The 21,879-nt window shown below is 37.0% G+C and overlaps 1 protein-coding gene across 23 annotated transcripts in view; it reads left to right on the plus strand.

Moving 5' to 3' along the window:
- The window catches only part of RIMS1 (regulating synaptic membrane exocytosis 1), a 494,117-nt gene that overhangs the window by 252,321 nt on the left and 219,917 nt on the right, over positions 1–21,879 (plus strand). For all 23 annotated transcript variants that reach the window (XM_040473893.1, XM_040473902.1, XM_040473900.1 and 20 more), the window contains 2 exons: positions 10,630–10,970; positions 14,398–15,263. In XM_040473893.1, coding sequence (XP_040329827.1) covers positions 10,630–10,970; positions 14,398–15,263 — 1,207 coding nt within the window. The remainder of the gene's footprint in view (positions 1–10,629; positions 10,971–14,397; positions 15,264–21,879) is intronic.

Raw genomic sequence — 21,879 nt, forward strand, 5'->3', positions numbered from 1 at the left:
TTTGCTGTGCAGAAGGTTTTTATTTTGATGTAATACCACTTATTTATTTTTGTTTCTGTTGCCTTTGCTTTTGGTGTCGGATCAAAAAACTGATGCCAAGACTGATGTCAAGGAGCTTATGACCTATACTTTTTTCTAAGATTTTTATGGTTCCAAATCTTATGTTAAAATCTTTAACATAAGGTAAGCATAACATAACATAACATAACATAACATAACATAACATAACATAACATACAGCCTATGTTAAAATCTTTAATCGTTTCAAGTTGATTTTGTGTATCTTGCAAGGTAGAGATCCAGTTTCATTCTTTTGCATATGTCACCCAATTTCCCCAACACCATTTATTGAAGAGATTTTTCTTTCCCCACTGTATATTCATGGCTCATTTGTCATAAATTAAGTGATCATATAAACACGGGTTTATTTCTGGGCTCTCTATTCTGTTCCATTGATCTATGTGTCTGTTTTTATACCAATGCCATACTGTTTTGATTATTATAGCTTTGAAATATAATTTTAAATCAGGGAGCCTGATACCTCCAGTTTGTTCTTCTTTCTGAAGATTGTTTTGGTTGATTGGGGGGCCTTTTTTGGTTCCACACAAACTTTAGTATTGTTTGTTCTATTTCTGTGAAAAATGCCAGTGGAATTTTGATAGGGATTGCATTGAATCTGTAGATTGTTTTGGATAGTATGGACATTTTAACAATGTCAGTTCTTCTAATCCATGAGCACAGAATATCTTTCAACTTGTGTCTTCTTTAATTTCTTCTATTAATGTCTTATAGTTTTCAGTGTACATGTCTTTCACTTCCTTGGTTAAATTTATTCCTGGATATTTTATTCTTTTTGATGCAATTGTATATGGGATTATTTTCTTTATTTTTCTTTCTGATAGTTCATTATTACTGAATAGAAACACTATTTTTGTATGTTGATTTTTTTAAGTCTTGCAACTTTTCTGAATTCATTTATCAATTCTAACAATTTTTTTGGTGGAGCCTTTAGGTTTTCTAAATATAACATCATGCCATCTGCAAATTTGCCATTTGAAATTTGGATGCCTTTAATCCTTTTTCTTGCCTAATTGCTATGGCTAGGAGTTCCAATAATCATTAAATTAAAGTGGGGATAGTGGGCATCCTTGTCTTGTTCCTGATCTTGGAGGAAGTTTTTGAGTTTTTTTTTCACTAAGTATGATGTTAGCTGTGGACTTGTCATATATGGCCTTCACTATGTTGAGGTAAGCTCCCTCTATATCAACTTTGTTGATAATTTTTATTATAAATGGATGTTGAATTTTGTCAGAGGCTTTTTCTGCACTTATTGGGATATTGTATTATTTTTACTTTTAATTTCACTAATGTGATATATCACATTGACTGGTTTGTGGATATTGAACCATTCTTGCACGCCTGGAATAAGTCCCACTTGGTCATGGTGTATGATCCTTTTAGTGTATTGTTCAATTTGGTTTATTAATATTCTGTTGAAGATTTTCACATCTATGCCCATCAGGTATATTAGTCTGATTTTATTTTTTTGTGGTGTACTTGTCTAGTTTTGGCATCAGAGTAATGCTGGCCTTGTAAAATGAGTATAAAAGTGTTCCTTTCTTTTCTGTTTGGAAAAGTTTGAAAAGGATTGCTATTAATTCTTCGAATGGTGTAATTCACTAGTGAATCCATATGGTCCTGCACTTTTGTCTGTTGGGAAGTTTTTGATTATTGATTCAATCTTACTAGTAATCCATTTGTTCAGATTTTCTATTTTTTCATGATTCAGTCTTGGAAAGTTGCATTTTTATAAGAATTTATTCGCTTATTTTATGTTGTACAACTTGTTAACATATAATTTTTCATAAGAGGAATGTTGGATTTTTATTGTAATTTCTAATAGCAGGGTTTCCTGTATCAGGAGTTTAGTATTAGGACTAAGTTGACCTTATAAAATGGGTTTAGAAGTGGGAGTGAGTTATTTTCCTTTTTTAATTAAAAAAAATGCTTTTGTAAGATTGATATAATTTACTCTTCAAATATGTTAAAAATAATTTTCTAGTGAAGATAGTTCTGGCATTTTAATTGTAAGTTGTCTTTTAATTATGAATTCAACTTCTATACTAGTTACAGGAATATTCAGGTTTTCTATTTCTTTTTGTGTCCATTTTGCTAATTTGACATTTTTATGGAATTTATTTGATTCATGTTAATTAATTTATTGGCATAAAATTGTTAATAATATTCCAGTGTTTATCTTTTTAATTAATCCCGGGTCTTTAATGATGCCCTCCCTTTTGGTAGTTTTATTCTCTATGGTTTTTCTTGATCAGTCAAGGGGATGTTCATCAATTTTATTAGTCCCTTGCAAGAGCCATATGTTTTTATTTTACTGATTTTCTTTAGGTTATTGATTTTGAAATTTTATACTTTATTGGTTTCCACTTTCATCTTTATTATTTTCTTCTTTACCCCATATTTATTTGTGTTAATTAATTCATTCATTTTTATTCTTAAGGTAGGAACTTAGATCATTGATTTTATAATTGTTTCTTTTGCAATAGAGTATTTAATGCTAAGTTTTCTCTCTAAGACGTGTTTTTGGTGCATCTTACAAGTTTTGATAGGTTATATTTTTAGTATTATTCAGATGCATACTTATTTTAATGTCTCTTGTGATATTTTTGGCCTTGTCACATTTAGATATGTGTTGCTTTATTTCCAAAATTATGCTATTTCCAGAATTTTGAGTTATTGTCTAATTTTATTAAGTTTTTAAATGCTAACTTTTTAAAAGTTTTATTTATTTATTTTGAGAGAGAGAGAGAGAGAGAGAGAGTGTGTCACTGGGGGAGGGTAGGAAAGAGGGGGAGAGAGAGAATCCCCAGTGTGGGGCTCAGTCTCATGAACCATGGGATCATGACCTGAGCCAAAATCAAAAGGTGGACACTTAACTGATTGAGCCACCCAACTGCCTCATAATTTTATTAAATACTTATCAGAGAATATATGCTGTGTGATAACAGTTCTCTAAATGTATTGAGATTTTTTTTTAATGGGCTGCCTGTGATCTATCCTGGTGGTTATTCCATTTGACTTGAAAAGAAAATGTATTTGAATTATTTCTTCAGCTTAATGGTCCCAATAGCGATTCACTGTCAGGCATTCTAGAGTCTTACCTTAAACAAGAGCAGTTTAGAATCTGGATAAAGACTCAAAGATCTATCTATACCTATTTCTGGGCTACTACTGTGGTACTACCCAAAACTTACAAGCCAGAATAAAATGTTTTTAAACCATAAAGGCTATACATGTGTTTTTTAAATCTTTTTTGTTTATTTCAAATTTTTATTTAAATTCTAGTTAGTTAACATATAGTGTAATATTAGTTTCAGGAGTAGAATTTAGTGATTCATTACTTACACATAACACCCAGTGCTTACCACAAGTGTCCTCCTTTATATCTATCACCCACTTAGCCCATCCCCCACCCACCTCTCCACCAGCAACCCTAAGTTCTCTATAGTCAAGAGTCTCTTATGGTTTTTAAGTATATTGGCTTATTCACTATTTTAGACCATGTAGTTTTAGAACAATTCAACATAAAAACATTTGTTATGCTCTTTCTGTAATAATTCACTTCAGGGATAGATATAAATACACTGTAGGTATTATACAGTAATGATCTTTATCAGTCTAAATTCTGCAGTTGTGTAGTATATTATAGTGTTTGGTATCCCAGCATAACAGAATAAGAACAAATAACACTTTGTGTTTTCATTATTTTTTAGTGTTTATTTATTTATTTTGAGAGAGAGACAGAGACAGAGACAGAGAGAGGGAGAGAGAATCCCAAGCAGGCTCCGCACTGTGAGTGCAAGGAGCCTGACATAGGCTTGAACCCACAAGCCATGGGATTATGACCTGAGCCAAAGTCAGATGCTTCACTGACTGAGCCACCCAGGGGGTCCCTATTTCATTATTGAAATTAGGAGTTTATGCCATTAAAAGTAGAAAAATAAGATATCAAGTTTTAGGAATACTATGTTGAACACACAATAATCTTATTAGTTTTCTTCATAATGCATAACTCTGGGAGATAAGATACATATGAAAATTTTACCTTATCAATAAATACATGTGAAAGAAGATGTTATAAAATGTATAAATCCATTTGGATATGGGGTGAACCTTTAAATGAGGTCATATAGCTATAAACATCTGGAACAAATTCTAGGAACTGCACAATGTTCAGAAAACTGGAGAATGGAGTGTATGTGGGAAACAGCTGTTGATGAGGTTGAAAACATAAGAAAGAACCATAGTATGCTAAAAAAGAGTCATGATGATATCTTTAATACAGGGAGTGATTTTGTCAAATTTAAATTTTGGAAGATCTGAAAAGGTATGGAGGATTTATTGCAGGGCCAATAAAAGGAAGAAGAAAATCTATTAGGCTATCAGTTATAGAAATCTTGATAGAAAGAGATCATGACCTCAGATTAGTCAGTACAGTGGGAATAGGTAAGAGGAAGCAAATTTGAGTCATCATATTCAGGAATCAGAGTTATTATTGGAAGAAGCATTAGGGAGAGGGTAGGTTAGGATCACTCACATTAATTGCTTGATTTGCTGTGTGGGTGGTCATACAGTATAGTAATCACCAATTTAATTTATTAAACAAATACTAATTTATCGTATAAACTTTCTGAAAAATATTTTTCAGAAAGGGTTGTGATTAAAAAAATAGAAGTCCTGGGGTGCCTGGGTGGCGCAGTCGGTTGAGTGTCCGACTTCAGCCAGGTCACGATCTCGTGGTCCGTGAGTTCGAGCCCCGCGTCAGGCTCTGGGCTGATGGCTCGGAGCCTGGAGCCTGTTTCCGATTCTGTGTCTCCCTCTCTCTCTGCCCCTCGCCCGTTCATGCTCTGTCTCTCTCTGTCCCAAGAAATAAATAAACGTTGAAAAAAAAATTAAAAAAAAAATAGAAGTCCTGTTTCCGTCTCACATGGAATCTATTGGAATAAGAAATGCAGAAGAGCAGAAATGGAGCTCTGTGTGACCTTAACATTTAATAAGAGTGAAGAAGGAAGATTTTTAGCAAGGAATACAAGAAGAGGTGATGCAAGTAGGATGTAGACGAGAACAGAAAATTATCATTAATATCCAGAAACCAAAAAAAGATAGGTAGTCTTAAATGACATACACTCTATAGGAAAAAGATGAGAAAGTGTCTATATGTGAAATTAGCACCATGGAAGAAATCACTAATATCTGTGAAAGATAATTAAATACAGCTTTAGAGACTGGAGTCAGATTATTGAGAAATAAAAGGGATGTAACAAAGTGGAGAGAGTATTAATTTAGGTTACATTAACAGGTAGCTTGATTTTAAAGATTTTTAGAGAAAAATCAGTGGCTAGAGAGAGAACAGGTTAAAGACAAAAAAGTTTTGATTATTCTAAATTCTTTAATAGTTATATGCCAAGAGGAAAGGAGAAATAGAGAAGGCAAGGTTGAAGACGCAGGAAAATGAAGGGGTCAGTGATGGAGTGAAATCCTCACTGGGCAAGAGGGGTGGTATCCAGAGTGCAGGTGTGAGCATTTACTTTCCATGAAGAGAGGAACATCTTATATTATCATGTCAGTCAGGAAATATAAAGTAAGGATTGGTGTGTGTTTGGATGCTACTAAAACACAAAGATTCTTGGGCTGAATTAAAAAAAATAGTTAAGGCTTTTGCTACATATAAAAAGAAATGCATATCCAACAAAATTACACAAATAGATAACCTAAAGGGATAGGGAAATGTATCTGCTAAAGAGGAACCAAAAGAGAATAAAAATACCGGTATTAGAATTCAGTTAATAAAAATTCCACAATGGATTCCCTACATTTTATGCTCAACTTAACACAGCAACCAGAGGGGCCTTATTATAAAACCTGAGATATATCAGTTCACTTCTCTGCTCATGTATTTTATAAAACTTCCAAAAGGAAAAAAATAAACTAATGAAATAGCAACAGCAATAACAAAAGACTGGGAGAAATGCACACGCACTCTGAAACAAGTACCAAAGAGAACTCTCTCATTGTCGTCTGCTTAGTAATCAATTATTTTCTACTGTCTCATCTACTATTGTCAAAAAAGTTAAAATATCACCTTAATAATTTTGTCCCCAGTTTCTGCTAGCGTACCTTCAATGAATAGAGAAAGTAAGGAAAATGAGTAAAAATATTCAGAAAATGCAGCATCTATAATAAAGCTGAATATCTCCTGTTTTCTTTTTCATGTTTTTCAAAATGTTAGTATAACTATTTTTGAATGCTGTATTAAATACAATTCAGTATTTCACATTTTATCTTTGTAAAAAGTCTTCATGCTTATATTTATTCTTCATGTTATAGAGAGAAAGAGAGAGATAAAAATTGAGCAGGGGAGAGGCAGAAAGACAGGGAGACAGAGAATCCTAAGCAGGCTCTGCCATCAGTGCAGAGCCGAATGTGGGACCAGAAATCACGGACTCTGAGATCATGACCTGAGCTGAAACCAAGAGTCAGAGGCTTAACTGACTGAGCCACTCAGGTGCCCCAGATTTTTATAAACAAGACAATTGTGTTAACATAGGAATTCTGTACCTCACTGTCACCACTAATCACCTTAGTAATATCATTGAGAGTAAATAAATCTAAGGCACATTTCTTCTTCTCTGTATGTCTGGATCTGTAATATTTCATGTATAAAGTATTTCTTACATCTGAATATGATTTTTATGCCATAAAATGGTCTATTGTATTTCTTAAGGATTCTCTAGATAGAATTCAAAATGCTATTAGTGCAAAAGTTCTGAATAAAATTTTCCAAGGGTGTCTGGTTGGCTCAGTCGGTTAAGCATCTGACTTCGGCTCAAGTCATGATCCCCCAGTTCATGAGTTTGAGCCCTGCATGGGGCTCTGTGCTGACAGCTCAGAGCCTGGGAGCCTGTTTGGATTCTGTGTGTGTGTCTGTCTCTCATTATGCCCCTCCTCCACTCGTGCTCTCTTTCTCAAAAATAAACACTTAGGAAAAATTTTAAAAATAAAAATTGTTCCCATGTTCTTCATAATTCTGATGTATGGCATGGAGTTTCAGAAGCCATATTCTATCACAATAATCTTTCATTCAAGTTTGTGTTTGGTTGCTTAACATCTGTAAATTGTTAAGATAAGGTATTACACAGACTTTAGATTAGTTTGGAACACATCCCAGGGTACCTAATCAGGGTATAATCCTGCATGGTGCAGTCTTTAAATTTAAAAACGTGTGTGTGTGTGTGTGTGTGTGTGTGTGTGTGTGTGTGTGTATTTTAAATAAATTGGGTTGTTTGTTTGGTTGGTTTTTTTTTTGGTAGAAATATTTGTATCTTGTCCTTAAAAAACAAACAAACAAACAAACAAACAAAAACCAAGAAAGGCTCCCCATCCCACTTTTGGATTATTATCCCATTTTTTTGTATTATCTATAGTTGAAGGCAAACATAATACTTGATGCTAAATTCAAAAAGAGACTTTGTAAACATACATAGCTGTGTTGCTTCTTAGCAATGGTTTGGCTCATTTTTAAACATACCGAAATGTTTGACATGAACTGTGTTGAAGGTACAATAACAAATGTTCCACTGGGTTGTCATCTATTTTCTTTACAACTTGTATAAACAGTTTCTTTTTTATTAGTGAGCTTTGTGGCAAGAGTAATTTATATAATGGTAGAGATTGGGAGATAGTATTTTAATAAAAAATATTTTGTTTTTTTATAGTTAGTTTTGCTTTCAGATTGGAGGATAGATTGACCACACTTAAAATTAATTTTGAAATACACATTTTAAAACGTGTACACAAGGAAATAAAACATAGGAAAAATTTGGACTTAAACGCTATTTTTCCTCTTAAAAATAGACAAAATTAATGAAATATCCAGACTTAAGTGAATAAGTAGTGTTTTGAAAATATTAAAGTAGTTGCTTCTACTTACTAGCTGTAACCTTTTGAATCAATATGAAATGAAATTAAATGACTTTTAATATTTAATATTAATAATAATAATTTGGCAACAACCATAATTTGTCTGCTTTTATTACTCCTGTGGCAATTCTGCACATATTCAAGATTTGGAACCTGTCCAAATCTAGCGATTACTTTTATTTTTTTTTTCAACGTTTTTATTTATTTTTGGGACAGAGAGAGACAGAGCATGAACAGGGGAGGGGCAGAGAGAGAGGGAGACACAGAATCGGAAACAGGCTCCAGGCTCCGAGCCATCAGCCCAGAGCCCGACGCGGGGCTCGAACTCACGGACCGCGAGATCGTGACCTGGCTGAAATCGGACGCTTAACCGACTGCGCCACCCAGGCGCCCCTTGCCTCTTTTTTTTTTTTTTTTTTAACTTAACTTCATTTTGGAATTTTTATTTTAATTATATGTTTTATTGTGTTTTCTGTATGGTTTTAGAGGAAATTTATATTTATCCTAAATATACTTTAATATTTTTTTAAAAAACCTTACTTTTGATGATGAATAATACTTGCTTACACTGTAGTAAATACAAATTTATTGTCTACTTAGGTGATACAAAATAGTCTGAGATTCTTACCAGTCTCTTTGAACTGCGTAATTTCAGACCTTCTCATTACTATTTTGTCAGCTGAAGAGGCAATTCACGAGGAAGTGCATCACCTGTCCCCCTCCAGGGTCTGGATAGAGGAGAATCAGTGTCACTGTGCATGGAGTCCTGGCCTCGGGGTATTGCCCCTTATAATGTTATCCTTGATAAGACTGTGTTCAACTGATCAGAACTTCTGAAGGACCTTATCATGACATAAAGATATTGTGATACACTGTGCACAATATAGTATTATTTGGGAAGCATTGTAAATTACAGATATGTTCCATATTTCCTTTATTTTGTTAAAGGCCTATGAAATGCACTATGTATCTTGTTTAACATCTTAGCATATGGGAATTCAACTAACTGCTTTTGTGAATCTAGTTTCTTTCATTTCATGACCTGCGGAAGGGTAGAGGAATGAATTAAGCTTTGTCAATCTTAAGCTTTTTAGAGTAAACATCTCTAAGTCTTAGTTTTTCCTATATTATTAATTCATTTGAGTTTTCTTTCTTGGAAAGCAGCAGTTCTTAACAGTTCATCTATACACTCTTCCTTGTTAAAAATATATAACTTCTCTCCCTTTTTTTCTTCTCACTTTAGCTTGTATTTTATCTTATTTTATAACTACAGTTGTTTTTCTCCTATTCATTCAAATGTTTTCAGTGGTACATTTTCTTTTTGCCAACTAAATAAGGCTTTGTCTTTTACTATCTTAATAGTTAACTGTTAGTTAACTGTTAACAGTTACCTGTTAATAGGTGACTGTTAACAGTTAACTGTTTCTCAATTACTGTATCTGGAATTTATTCACACCTTATGTGATATTTTTGAGTAATTGTTGACTGAATCAGTATTTGTGAAAACAAGGGCCTGAAGTTTGGTGAACAGTCTTTCCTGTGGGTGCTGTTTCTCAAGTACGAAGGAAAACTGAAGTGTGTTCAGAAGAAAGCAACTGAGGCAGGGAGGTGGAATTATACCACAAAGCAGAGGTACTGGTGATATTTGAAAAGAAGGCTCATGGGACCATAGGCACCTATCTTGGCTCTGTGTCTACTATGTTTTGCTGCTATTGTTATTCATTACTTCTGTTACCATCGTTGTCCTCGTTGTTACATTCAATTTTAAATGTCACCAAGAGGAGAGCTGATATGTAGATTTATTTTAGGTGGTAATACATCTTATAATTTATCAGTGGATATGTTGCTAGATGACTGTTCCAAAATAGCTCCTCTAGTGGAAACTATATCGGAGTAGTCACAAATGAGTAAACCTAGCTCCAAATTTATTGCTTTAGTAAATATGTGTGTGGAAACTTTTATAGCATAATATCAACCTGAGGGTAGTTTATTACTAATAAACTAGAGAAGATATACCGCTTGACCTTTCCTTTTGTGTCTACCTTTTATTGTTTGTTCCTTATGAATATCTTTTAATATTGGCTCTAATAATGCATAAAGTTTGAGAAGACCTATTTTCTAACTCCTTCAAGACATTGAGGTTCATGTACATAAATATTAATTCTATAGCTCCTTGCATTTTTCTAATCAATCAACTACCCTGCTTAGAACATTTTTACTAACAGATATTTTAAATGAAGTTTCAGAGTCAGTCCTATAAAACGTGAGGGATACGTGGTAAAAGGAAAGTCAGAATCACGTGGTTAAGAACACCAAGAAAAAAACCCTACTCTGGCAACCTAGAGGTGCTTTAGTTTCAGGTGGGTGCCACTCTAGGCATTCATGTACTTAACTTGTGCAAGGATCATTTTCACAAGAAATTTGCAAGGATAAGTATAAAGATTACAACCATTCTTTTCCTTAAAAGATATTTTATTCATGCTCTGTCTCTCTCTGTCCCAAAAATAAATAAACGTTGAAAAAAAAATTAAAAAAAAAATAAAAATAAAAATAAAGATATTTTAATGTGATAAACATACATCATTTCCAAATGGCATAGAAAATTTATATTGTTCTCTCTTCTTCAAATAGGTTATGTGGGTATGCAATTTATGTCGAAAGCAACAAGAAATCTTAACCAAATCTGGGGCATGGTTCTTTGGAAGTGGCGCTCAGCAGCCAAGTCAGGATGGAACCCTAAGTGATACAGCTACAGGTGCTGGTTCTGAGGTACCGAGAGAAAAGAAAGCACGGCTCCAAGAAAGATCACGGTCTCAGACACCCCTGAGCACAGCAGCTGCCTCCTCCCAGGACACAGCGCCTCCCAGCGCACAGCCAGACAGGAGCAAAGGGGCGGAGTCCTCACAGCAAGCCCTGGGGCCTGAACAGAAGCAGGTTTCATCGAGGTCTAGAAGTGAACCTCCAAGAGAGAGGTAATAAATAGTTCCTTAACCCTGTAAACAAAAGACAAGATTTTATATTGAGAGAAAACCTATTTTCAGGAATTTAACTGCTATTAAGAGGAATATGTGGAGGTAGTACTTCTCAGGCCCCACTTGGAAGGCAACAATAGCCCTGAGGTGCTTTGTTTACCTCTAGAATGTGTCATTCCTTAGGAGACCTTTATTGAAAAGCTTTTCTTTCCTAACATGCACGGATGTAAACAAGTCACTAACTTCCAACCTTGAATTCAGAAAAGTTCTTAGATCATTTATTTACTTATAGAACTAGCACTTTAATTTGAAAGTGTGCTCTGAGAAACTATGACCTGACACAGTGGACGATGCACAGGTATATTAGCAAAGTCTTTTTGGAGGACATTTCTTTTATGCTGAGCTCTGACAAGTGACTAGGAATTAACCAGGTAAAGAATGGAATGAGTACTCCAGGTATATGCACAGGCATGTGGCCTGAAGAAACAAGTTCTCATGAGAGAACCTAAAGGATGCCCACTGCCAGGAATGTGAGTAGCAGAAGGGGAGGGCATGGTAGAGTTGGGGAGAGGTGGCTGGTTAGGTATCAGGGACCAAGTCATACTGGGCCTATTGGCCAAGTTACATTTTACCCTAGGAATAATGGAAAGCTATTGAGGGTTTTAAGCATGGGCTAACATGATCAGATAACTTACTTTAATTGATTCATTCCTTCATTCAAACAATGCATTTAAGATGAGACAGGATGCTACGCACTGGGAGACCATGTTAACGAGGACATAGCCCTGTTCATCATGAGATTGGTAGTTTGGAGCATTTCACATTCATTGAATGTAGTTATTAATCAATCCAGTAGCCATGTGTATACTATAAGCAAACACTATGCTAGGAACCAGAGTATAAAGATGATTAGGACATGGTCCCTTTTCTGACAGATCCCAGGGAAATTACCACAGACTATCCTAGAGGAGACAGACACCTGAGCAATTAACTGTACCAGAAAGTTGATTTGATCAAAGCTAGAAGATACATTGGGATCTAGAAGATACATAGTACTTTGGGAGTCACAGGAAAGAGAAGGTGCCTTCTGAATTAAGCCTTCCAGGATACCCAGGAGTTGTAGGGTAGGCAGACAGGAAGGAGAGGACATTTCAGAAAGAGAGAATGGATGCACCTGAGCTATACAGAGAGAACACACAAAGGACACTAGAGATACTTCAGTGAAGGTATAATGGATAGCTTTTGGTGACAAACTATTGTGGGTTAAGAAGAGACAAAAATATTGGAGGTGCAATTTGGGATTGGTCAGAAAATGATACCTGTAAATAAGAGAATTTGGAGCTCTAAAGTTTCTAAAGGGAAAATATGAATCCTGTTTTTGACATATGGTAAAAAAAAAAAAAAAAACCCAAAAAACAACAAACAAAAAACTATAAAGAATTCAAGAATAAGAACTGAGAACCAACTTTTTGTTTTAAACTTTTAAATTAAATTTGAAGATTTATAGAGACAAATGCTACTGCTGATTATATAAATTACTTGTGATGATGTGACTACATAAGAAAAGAGTGAGGATGTTGAGGGTATGGAAGGAAAAGAAGAGATGGGTGGCAACTTCAGGGAGATAAGTGAGACCAAAAGAATGGCAGGCAGTCTCTTTAAAGTTACTGAAGAATTCTTCATCAGGAGTTAGTGGAAATGGAATAATTAGAGGTAGAGGTGGGGAAACGCATACTCGGGGAAGCAAAGATCAGAGAGACTGCAGAACATCTTTCGTTTTTATGACACTCCATATAAAGCACTCTCCGTAAAGCACTTTCACAGATGGCCTCTCCTTTAATGCTCATGTGAACTTTGCAAGGTAAGCATTATTTATCAGCATTTCAAGGAAAAATTTATTCAATGTAAACTTCTAACAAGATCAGTGATGCCTTAATGAGCTACTAAATATCTGTAGTACAATCATCACACTTGTATGAAAACTGTATTTGATAATTAATATATGTTCCTATTAGACTCCTTACATTGTAAACCTGCAGTGGCACCCTTGCAATTCCACCCTCTTACGACAATCTCTTTCGCTTCAAAAGAACAATGTGCACTAAACGTCTTCAGCAGAATTTGCCATGCTATCTTGCTTACCTATGCCATTTGAACCCCTTTACTCTTTCTACTACTACTACTACTACTACTACTACTGCTACTACTACTACTAGCCCCTCCTCAAACTGACCCCACAGCATATCGTAGTAACTACTACTTTGGTGACCCACAATAGAAATTGCCCTTTTTCTCATCTTGGTTTTTTTATTTTTTTATTTTTATGCATGAGGTCTGCTTTTGGACTTGAAATAAAAAAATGTTTCCTCTGGAAAGCCGTCTATGGGCCTCAGGGTTTCAAAAAAATAAAATAAAATAAGGCTTAGGTTGTTCCCACTTTAATTGCATGGTATATTGTATAGTGTCAGGGTGCTTAGACAAGGCCCTTACTTTTGATAAATTCTGGTATAGTTGCTGGAACTTTCCCAAATTAGGTGCACTCCAGTGTACAAGAAAGGACTGAAAGGGCAACTGAATGATATAGCTACAAGATTCAAAGGTCGCCAAACTCCTTTCCTTTTATCTTTGCAGTACCTTAAATGGGATGGAGAGAAGAGTAGAAACAAAACCATTTTTGTTTTATTGTGGTGTTTTGTTTTTTTGTTTTTTGTTTTTTGGACTATGTTCTAAAATGAGGGAGATGGAAAGGAAGAGGAGAAGAGAAGGAGGAAAACTGAATAATAATTTGAAACATTTCAATATTTCTATTGCCCAAGGAAGGTAAAATGAAGGCTAAAGTTCGGTCATTTTCTTTCCTAACCATCTCCCTTAAGTGTTTGGGTGCACATAAGCTTGTTAAAATTACCTTTTTCTACTATTAAAGAAGTGCTACTAGGTTTGATTTTTGAAATGAGCATACTTGTATTTACATTTCTTTAAAAGTTTCTATTATAATAAAAGATTGCAGATAATGTATTGTCTAGATGTATATCAAGTATATATATATTTAGAATTGAACTGATATGTGTATTCTTGTTCTACTATATTTTACATATTTTAGTTTCATCTAAAACATTTTTAAGTCTTTCATTCACAAGCAGAAGTTAGCATAAAACGTGTTCATTTATTAATTTATTGGTGGTTTTAATTAATCTAGTTAATTTATAGGGAATTTTACATGTGAAAACAACTTTTAAAGTTCCTTAGGCTGCTGTAATATAAAGGAGCTTTACTTAGAAAGCTAATCAGATACACAGGTTTAATGTAGTTCTTTATCAAATCGTTTAATTAGACATCGGATTATAACGAAAAATCTGGTCTTCATTTTTAGCTTTACTTTTAGCTTTACACATTGCTTTTCTTCTTGACGTTCCTTTGTGTATCACAGGAAGAAGACTCCAGGGCTCTCTGAGCAGAATGGCAAAGGAGCCCAGAAGAGTGAGAGGAAACGCGTGCCCAAGTCCTCAGTGCAGCCGGGAGAGGGGGCCGCGGAAGAGCGCGAGCGGAAAGAAAGGCGGGAAAGTCGACGGCTTGAGAAAGGACGGTCACAGGACTACCCAGATGTGCCGGAAAAACGAGAGGATCGCAAAGCGGTGGACGATGAGAAGCAAAGGAAAGAGGAGGAGTACCAGACCCGGTACCGCAGCGATCCGAACCTAGCGCGGTACCCGGTGAAACCGCCGCCGGAGGAGCAGCAGATGCGCATGCACGCCCGGGTGTCTCGCGCGAGGCACGAGCGGCGCCACAGCGACGTGGCGCTCCCGCGCACTGAGGCCGGAGCTGCGCCGCCCGACGCCAAGGCCGGCAAGCGCGCACCGCCCCCCGCCAGGGCTTCGCCGCCGGAGTCGCCGCGGGCCTACTCTGCCGAGAGGACTGCGGAAGTCAGGACGCCGGGTGCCAAGCAGCTGGCGAACCACAGCCCGCCGGCACCCAGGCATGGGCCAGTCCCCGCAGAAGCCCTGGAGCCCAAAGCCCAGGAGCCCCTCAGGAAGCAGAGCCGCCTGGACCCCAGCTCGGCCGTCCTCATCAGGAAGTCCAAGCGCGAGAAGGTGGAGACTATGCTGCGGAACGACTCTTTGAGTTCTGATCAGTCGGAGTCCGTGCGGCCTTCCCCGCCGAAGCCACACCGGTCCAAGAGAGGCGGCAAGAAGCGGCAGATGTCCGTGAGCAGCTCCGAGGAGGAGGGCGTATCCACGCCGGAGTACACCAGCTGCGAGGACGTGGAGCTGGAGAGCGAGAGCGTCAGCGAGAAAGGTAAGGGCTGGCCGCGTGGACCACGAGCACGGAAGTGTTTGGGGCTCAGAGGCGCGCGTGTGCAGGGGTAAAAAGTTTCAAGTGCCTTGAAACCTGCACGGTAATGCCTGTAGTTAACACTGCTGTATGGTATGTTAGAAAGTTGCTGAGACTAGATTCCAAACTCATCAGGAGGGAAAACAAAAATTCTAGCTAGATGAGTAGATAGATGCTAACTATACTTATTTTGGTAATCGTTTGGCATTATGTATGTGAAATCATGCGGTGTACCTTAAACTTAATACGGAGTTGTATGTCAGTTATAGCTCCGTATTTTCATAGAAGTGGAGGGGAAAGTGCGACTTGGAGTGCTCACAGACATAGCTTCACAGGGAATAGAATAGAAGGTTTTAGCTTGCTCGCCTCCTTTGTTTCTTTTTGGTAGGATTTTGAAACATAATCACAGGCTTCAAATTTGGGTTACAAGAGTTCTTAATGACTTGTGTTCTTGTCATTCTGGGAAATTCAGTGTGCAGTCTTGTGTTTTTAATTTATCATTTCTGGGTGATTTGTCTGGGGGGAAAAGCTTCTTTTCTAGAAAATCATAACTATTCCTGATAAAGGGGAATGTACCTCTTTACTTACTTACTTACTTACTTACTTATTTATTTATTTATTTATTTATATTTATTTATTTAATATTTATTTATTTTTGAGAGACAGAGACAGCGTGAGCAGGGGAGGGGTAGAGAGAGAGGGAGACACAGAATCTGAAGCAGGCTCCAGGCTCCCAGCTGTCAGCACAGAGCCTGACGCGGGGCTCAAACCCACCAACTGTGAGATCATAACCTGAGCCAAAATCGGATGCTTAACCGACTGAGCCACCCAGGTGCCCCAAATGTACCTCTATTTTTTTAATTCTTATTTATTTTGAGAGAGAGGCAGAGAGAGAGCACAAGATCCAGAATCCCAAGTAGGTTCTGTGTTGTCAACATAGAGCCTGATGCAAGGCTCAAACTCACCAACTGGTGACATCATGACCTGAGCCAAAATCAAGAGTCAGTTGCTTAATTGACTGAACCACCCAGGAGCCCCTACAAAACATTTTACAGTGTTGTGTGATACGCTGACTTTTTTTTTTTCTGTCTTGTCCTGCACTGTGTACTATACCATAGCCACATGTAGCTATTTAAATTAATTACAATTAAATAAACTTAAAAATTCAGTTCCCCAGTCGCACTAAGCCACATTTCAAGCGCTCAGGAGCAATCATCACAGAAAGTTCCTTTGGATAACATAATGCTGGTCTAGAAAATATTTCAGTTTAATGTTGAAATTATGTATTTGTATTGAAGATTCACATCATTCTGCTGCTGTTCACTGAGATTTAAATTGGCTACAGTCCTAAATTTGATGGTGGTGGTAATCATCCTTGTAGTGCTTCTTAGTTATATTTTGAGGTGACTATTTTTACAGTTTTTTGGCTTGTTTTATAGTTGCTAAATTATGTGCTAAATATTATAAATTTATAAAAAAGTAACTTTACCTCCTCATCTTCTCTATCTTCAAACTGCATGGCTGTGTCCTCTCCCCTTCTATGTCCTCTGTCTCCTTTCTCTCTCTGTCGATAGGTAGGTAGGTAGGTAGATAGATACAAGTATAGATGTAGATATACATATATAAACACATGTATCCATCTATTTATCTGTGTGTCTAGATAAATAGGTGAGTGGATGGATGGATGAAAGGATATATGTATTTGGGAACAATTAAGAAAGTTTACTCTGGCATTATAATTATTGCATCTCGAGTTAAAATAGCTGTCTTTTGGACAGTGATTTTGGAAGAGATTATGTAGCAGAATGTGGATGCCATGTTTTAAGTTTCAGGGTCAAGGGAAGACTGTCCCCATGAAATAAAATTTAAAGGGCAATGGGAGACAGAAATTAAAATATTCTATGCATATGGGATCATTTGGCTTTTTAGCACACTTTCTGATGACTTATGTTTGACTTAGAAGTCAACATGCATACACTTACGCATACTGTCTATGGTCTTTTAAAAGTCCCATGGTGAGTGTACTCTTGCTGCCTCTGTGACCTAATATTGTTTTGTGAGCACATATTTTATTTCCCTGAAATAATGAACTGTTAAATGAAACTGTAACTGGATGTGCTTATTTGGTATGCAGATAGCTCTTAATGGATATATATGTATATGTATATGTATATGTATATGTATATGTATATGTATATTTTCCCATTTCTTAAAGAACTCTACATCAGCTTTTTCTGAATATGTGTTTTAAATCACAATGGGCATAGAATCAGTCAGAATTGAATCTCACAATACCAACAGATTATGAAAGAAAAAAATGACAAGTGGCATGGGTAATTGCAAGGATGGAATTGGTGAAATGTGAGGAACTTATTGCCTCTGCATACTGCCTTCCTTCCTTAGGAATTATCATTCTGGGGACATTAGTTGACTATATACACTTCTGAAGTTGAGGTAAAATATCTTCTTCTGGGAACACAGGGGCATCACATGTGTATTTATCTGATTCAGACAACTCTGTTTTCTCTGATAATTAATCTGTTTTCAATAAATGTCTTGAAAATACACTCCAATGAAAGTAGTTGTCTTATTCTAATAGTTTAACCAATCCCAACTAAGTGTTTGCCAAATGAAACAATAACTATAAAGAGCATACATTTTTTTAGAATCAATGTAGCATAGAAATTTTCCTATTTCAAAGTGAATTAGAAATTCTGCTCTCTGTGCTATTAATGCCTTTGTTACCAAACCCCACTATTGTCTACTAAGCACGATCTAGGGAACTGGCCCTGATAATCTGCAGTATCCTGTGACTCTGCACAAGTTACTTAACTTTCATATGTCCTAGTTTTCTTATGGGCACAATGGAGCTAAGAGTATCTGTGTGGTATTATTATTGAGTGGTTTGATGAGATGGTGCATATAAAATAGGATACTAAATTAGTATTCTTCCTGTCTTGGTTTTGCTCGTGCTACCTATACCATAGATATTTAATGTCACAGTGAGTGTGAGAGCATCATTCATTTACATAACTGCAAAGAAAAGGTGTGAGAATTATATTTATGTCTTATAGGATCTAATGGGGTGAGAAGAATGATTTGGGAAGAGATTTCTTAGGAGAGTGGCTGCCATGTTGTGAGTTTCAGGGTCAAGGGAAGATTATCCCCATGGAATAAAATTTAAAGGGCAGGGGGAGACAGAAATTAAAATTGCATTTTAATTATAGCCCATTATTTTGGGTTCTGGTCTCAGTTCCAATATGTGTGTGTGCAGCGGAGTGAGTTTCCACACCAACAAGCAATTCTCGTATGCCAGCAGGACGTCTGAGAATTCAGCTTAATTCAATTCTGATATTACCTACCCAGAGATAGCATCAGATCCCACAGGTTAGTATCTTATTCCCAAAAGACTGCCCTTCACTTCAGAGGCCAGTCATAAGCCCGGGCTGTTGCCAATGCTTCTGACCAACTGGCTGTAGATCACAGGTTCCCACAACCTGCTAATGGGTTTGATTAATTTGTTAGAACAGCCCACAGAACTTAGGAAACCCATTTACATACTAGATAATTGATTTATTATAAAATGATATAACTCAGGAACAACCAGACGCAAGAGATGAATAAAGCAAGTTCTGGGGAAAGGGTGCAGAGCCCCTACGCCCTCTCCAGGCATGCCACTCTCCCAGCACCTCCGTATGTTCCCTACCTAGAAGCTCTCTCAACCTAGTACTTTTGGATTTTTATGGAGGCTTTATTACATAGGCAGGGTTGATTAAATCATTGGCCATTGGTAATTGGTTCAACTTCTAGTACTCCTCTGTCAGGAAGTCAGGGGGCTAGAACCTAAAGTTTCAATCCGCTAATCACATGATTGATTCTCCAAGCAACCAGCACCCATCCTTAGGTGTGGTCCAAAAGTCACGTCTTTAACCTAACAAAAGATAGATACCTTTATGGCTTTCATCACTTTGGAAATTCCAAAGATTTTAGAAACTTTTTGCTAGAGGGGCACCTGGGTGGCTCAGTCAATTGAACATCTGACTCTTGATTTCAGCTCAGGCCATGATCTCACTGCACTGTTAGCCCAGAGCCTGATGTGGGGCTCAATCCCAAGAACTGTCAGATCAAGCCCTGCATCAGGCTTTATGCTAGGTTTATAACCTGCTTGGGTTTCTCTGTCTCCCTCACTCTATGCCCCTACCCCACTCATTCTCTCTCTCCCTCTCTTTTCCTCTCTCTCCCTCCCTCTTAAATAAATAAATAAATAAATAAATAAATAAATAAATAAATATCAAATGGAGGAAAACTGGAAAGCTTTCATACATTTTAAAGGGATAGCTGTTCTAAATGAAAGTAAGAATGAAGTTTTTGTATTTCCACATCTTTCATTTTGATGTGAAATTGGATTCTTGAATTGGTTCACATTGTTTACAAACATGCTGTGGGCCAGCCAGACACATTTACTGGCTGCATCTAGCCCAAGGACCACCAGCTTTTTATCTCTGGACCTCCCTGGGGTCTGGGTTGTCTGTTGTCTATGCATAGACTCTGAACCTCTCTTATGAAGGTCCAAAACTCTTAATACAAAGCAGTATTTAAGATTGCACATTTACATTTAGTCACAAAAATATATGCACTTGGGTCTAGCATTCCCCTCATTTTAATACTGTTTACTTTAAAAAAAATTTACTGTTTATTTATTTTTGGGAGAGAGAGAGAGACAGAGACAGAGTGTGAGCAGGGGAGGAACAGAGAGGGAGACACAGAATCCGAAGCAGGCTGCAGGCTCTGAGCTGTCAGCACAGAGCCTGATGCAGGGCTCGAACCCACAAACTGTGAAATCATGACCTGAGCTGAAGTCGGACACCCAACCAACTGAGCCACCCAGACACCCCAGTACTGTTTACTTTAAATACTATTTGCAGATCCTCTGTTCAAAAATCTTGGGTTCAAGATCTTGGGCACCTGGGTGGCTCAGTCGGTTAAGTGTTCAACTTCTTCTCTGGTTCATGAAGTTCTGCAAATTCATCTTGCAGTTTGTGAGTTCAAACCCCCCATTGGGCTCTGTGCTGACAGCTCAGAGCCTAGAGCCTGCTTCGGATTCTGTGTCTCCCTCTCTCTCTGCCCCTCCCCTACTCCCTCCCTCCCTCTCTCTCAAAAATAAATAAACATTAAAAAAAAAATTTTTTTTTGTTCCTCAAGGAACTCAGTAGAGAGGCTTGAGAAATAAAGAGACAAAGATGGTACCAATGTGGAGGAGAGAAATGGCACCAGTTCTGAGAAGAAACAAAGAAGTATTGCTGCCTTGATCAGGAGAGTAAGCTACTTACACTTACAAGGAATTTAAAGAATAAATCCTCAGACAGAACTAGTTAGAAGAAGAGCCTGGCATTGGATAACAGGATTTCCCTTTTTTATCCCCTTCTGCTTACTGACTTTGAATAAACTCAGAAAATACAACACAAATTGATTGTGCCTGTGAACTTTGAAAGTACTCCATGAATGACTTCTGAGGTCAATTTGTATAATAAGGGCTTATTGGTTTGTTTGTAGCTATTACTACTAGGTAGTATTTATCAGTCCTTTTAGGGGTATGTGATATCTGGTTTATTCTAAGAAATGATACCTGCAATGGTATCAAATAAGACTATGTATCTTTAATTACAGGTATGAATTTTCCACCTAAAGACAAAGACAGTTTCCAGGGACCAGAGCATAGGTTTTAGGTGTTATGAATTATTGACTATTAAGTTTAGGTACATAGCAATTTAATCATTGAAGAATAAGGAAAAAGAATTGGAACCTTTGCAAAAATCAGGTACTAAATTCTGTAAATGAAAATGTAGTTCTCTTTGTTATTCTTTAATCATTAAACTAAAAATATTGGGAGTATCCTCTTTTACCTCCAGCAATACAGTGCCTACTGCTCACAGAACTTTTAATTCTGGCCAGAAGTTATTGATTTACTTATGTTTTTTTGACAGCGAAGAATACATTTTATATCCTTTTGATAGTCTTAAGAGGGCTTGCAATTAAATACTTGGTCAGGGGGCGCCTGGGTGGCGCAGTCGGTTAAGCGTCCGACTTCAGCCAGGTCACGATCTGGCGGTCCGTGAGTTCGAGCCCCGCGTCGGGCTCTGGGCTGATGGCTCGGAGCCTGGAGCCTGTTTCCGATTCTGTGTCTCCCTCTCTCTCTGCCCCTCCCCCGTTCATGCTCTGTCTCTCTCTGTCCCAAAAATAAATAAAAAACGTTGAAAAAAAAATTAAAAAAAAAATAAATACTTGGTCAGATTTATTTATGTATTAATTTATATGTAGTATTACATGAATATTGGATGATACTCATGATACTAAACAAAGTATCTATAAGAACCTACTGCATTCCAGGCATACTGTGCTAGGTTCTAGAGGTACAGTGACTAAATAAATAAATACGCACATATACATAGCCATCATTTCTGCCCTCATGACATTTTTTATTGGCTATTCAGAAGACTCTGACTGGAAAGTTTATACAGAGATAGGATACACCAAGATAAAATCAGGTTCTGTGGTAAGAATTTGGCTACATTTAAAAAAA

The sequence above is a fragment of the Herpailurus yagouaroundi genome, unplaced genomic scaffold (assembly GCF_014898765.1).
Source record: "Herpailurus yagouaroundi ecotype Mexico unplaced genomic scaffold, PumYag 139, whole genome shotgun sequence".
Lineage (NCBI taxonomy): Eukaryota > Metazoa > Chordata > Mammalia > Carnivora > Felidae > Herpailurus > Herpailurus yagouaroundi.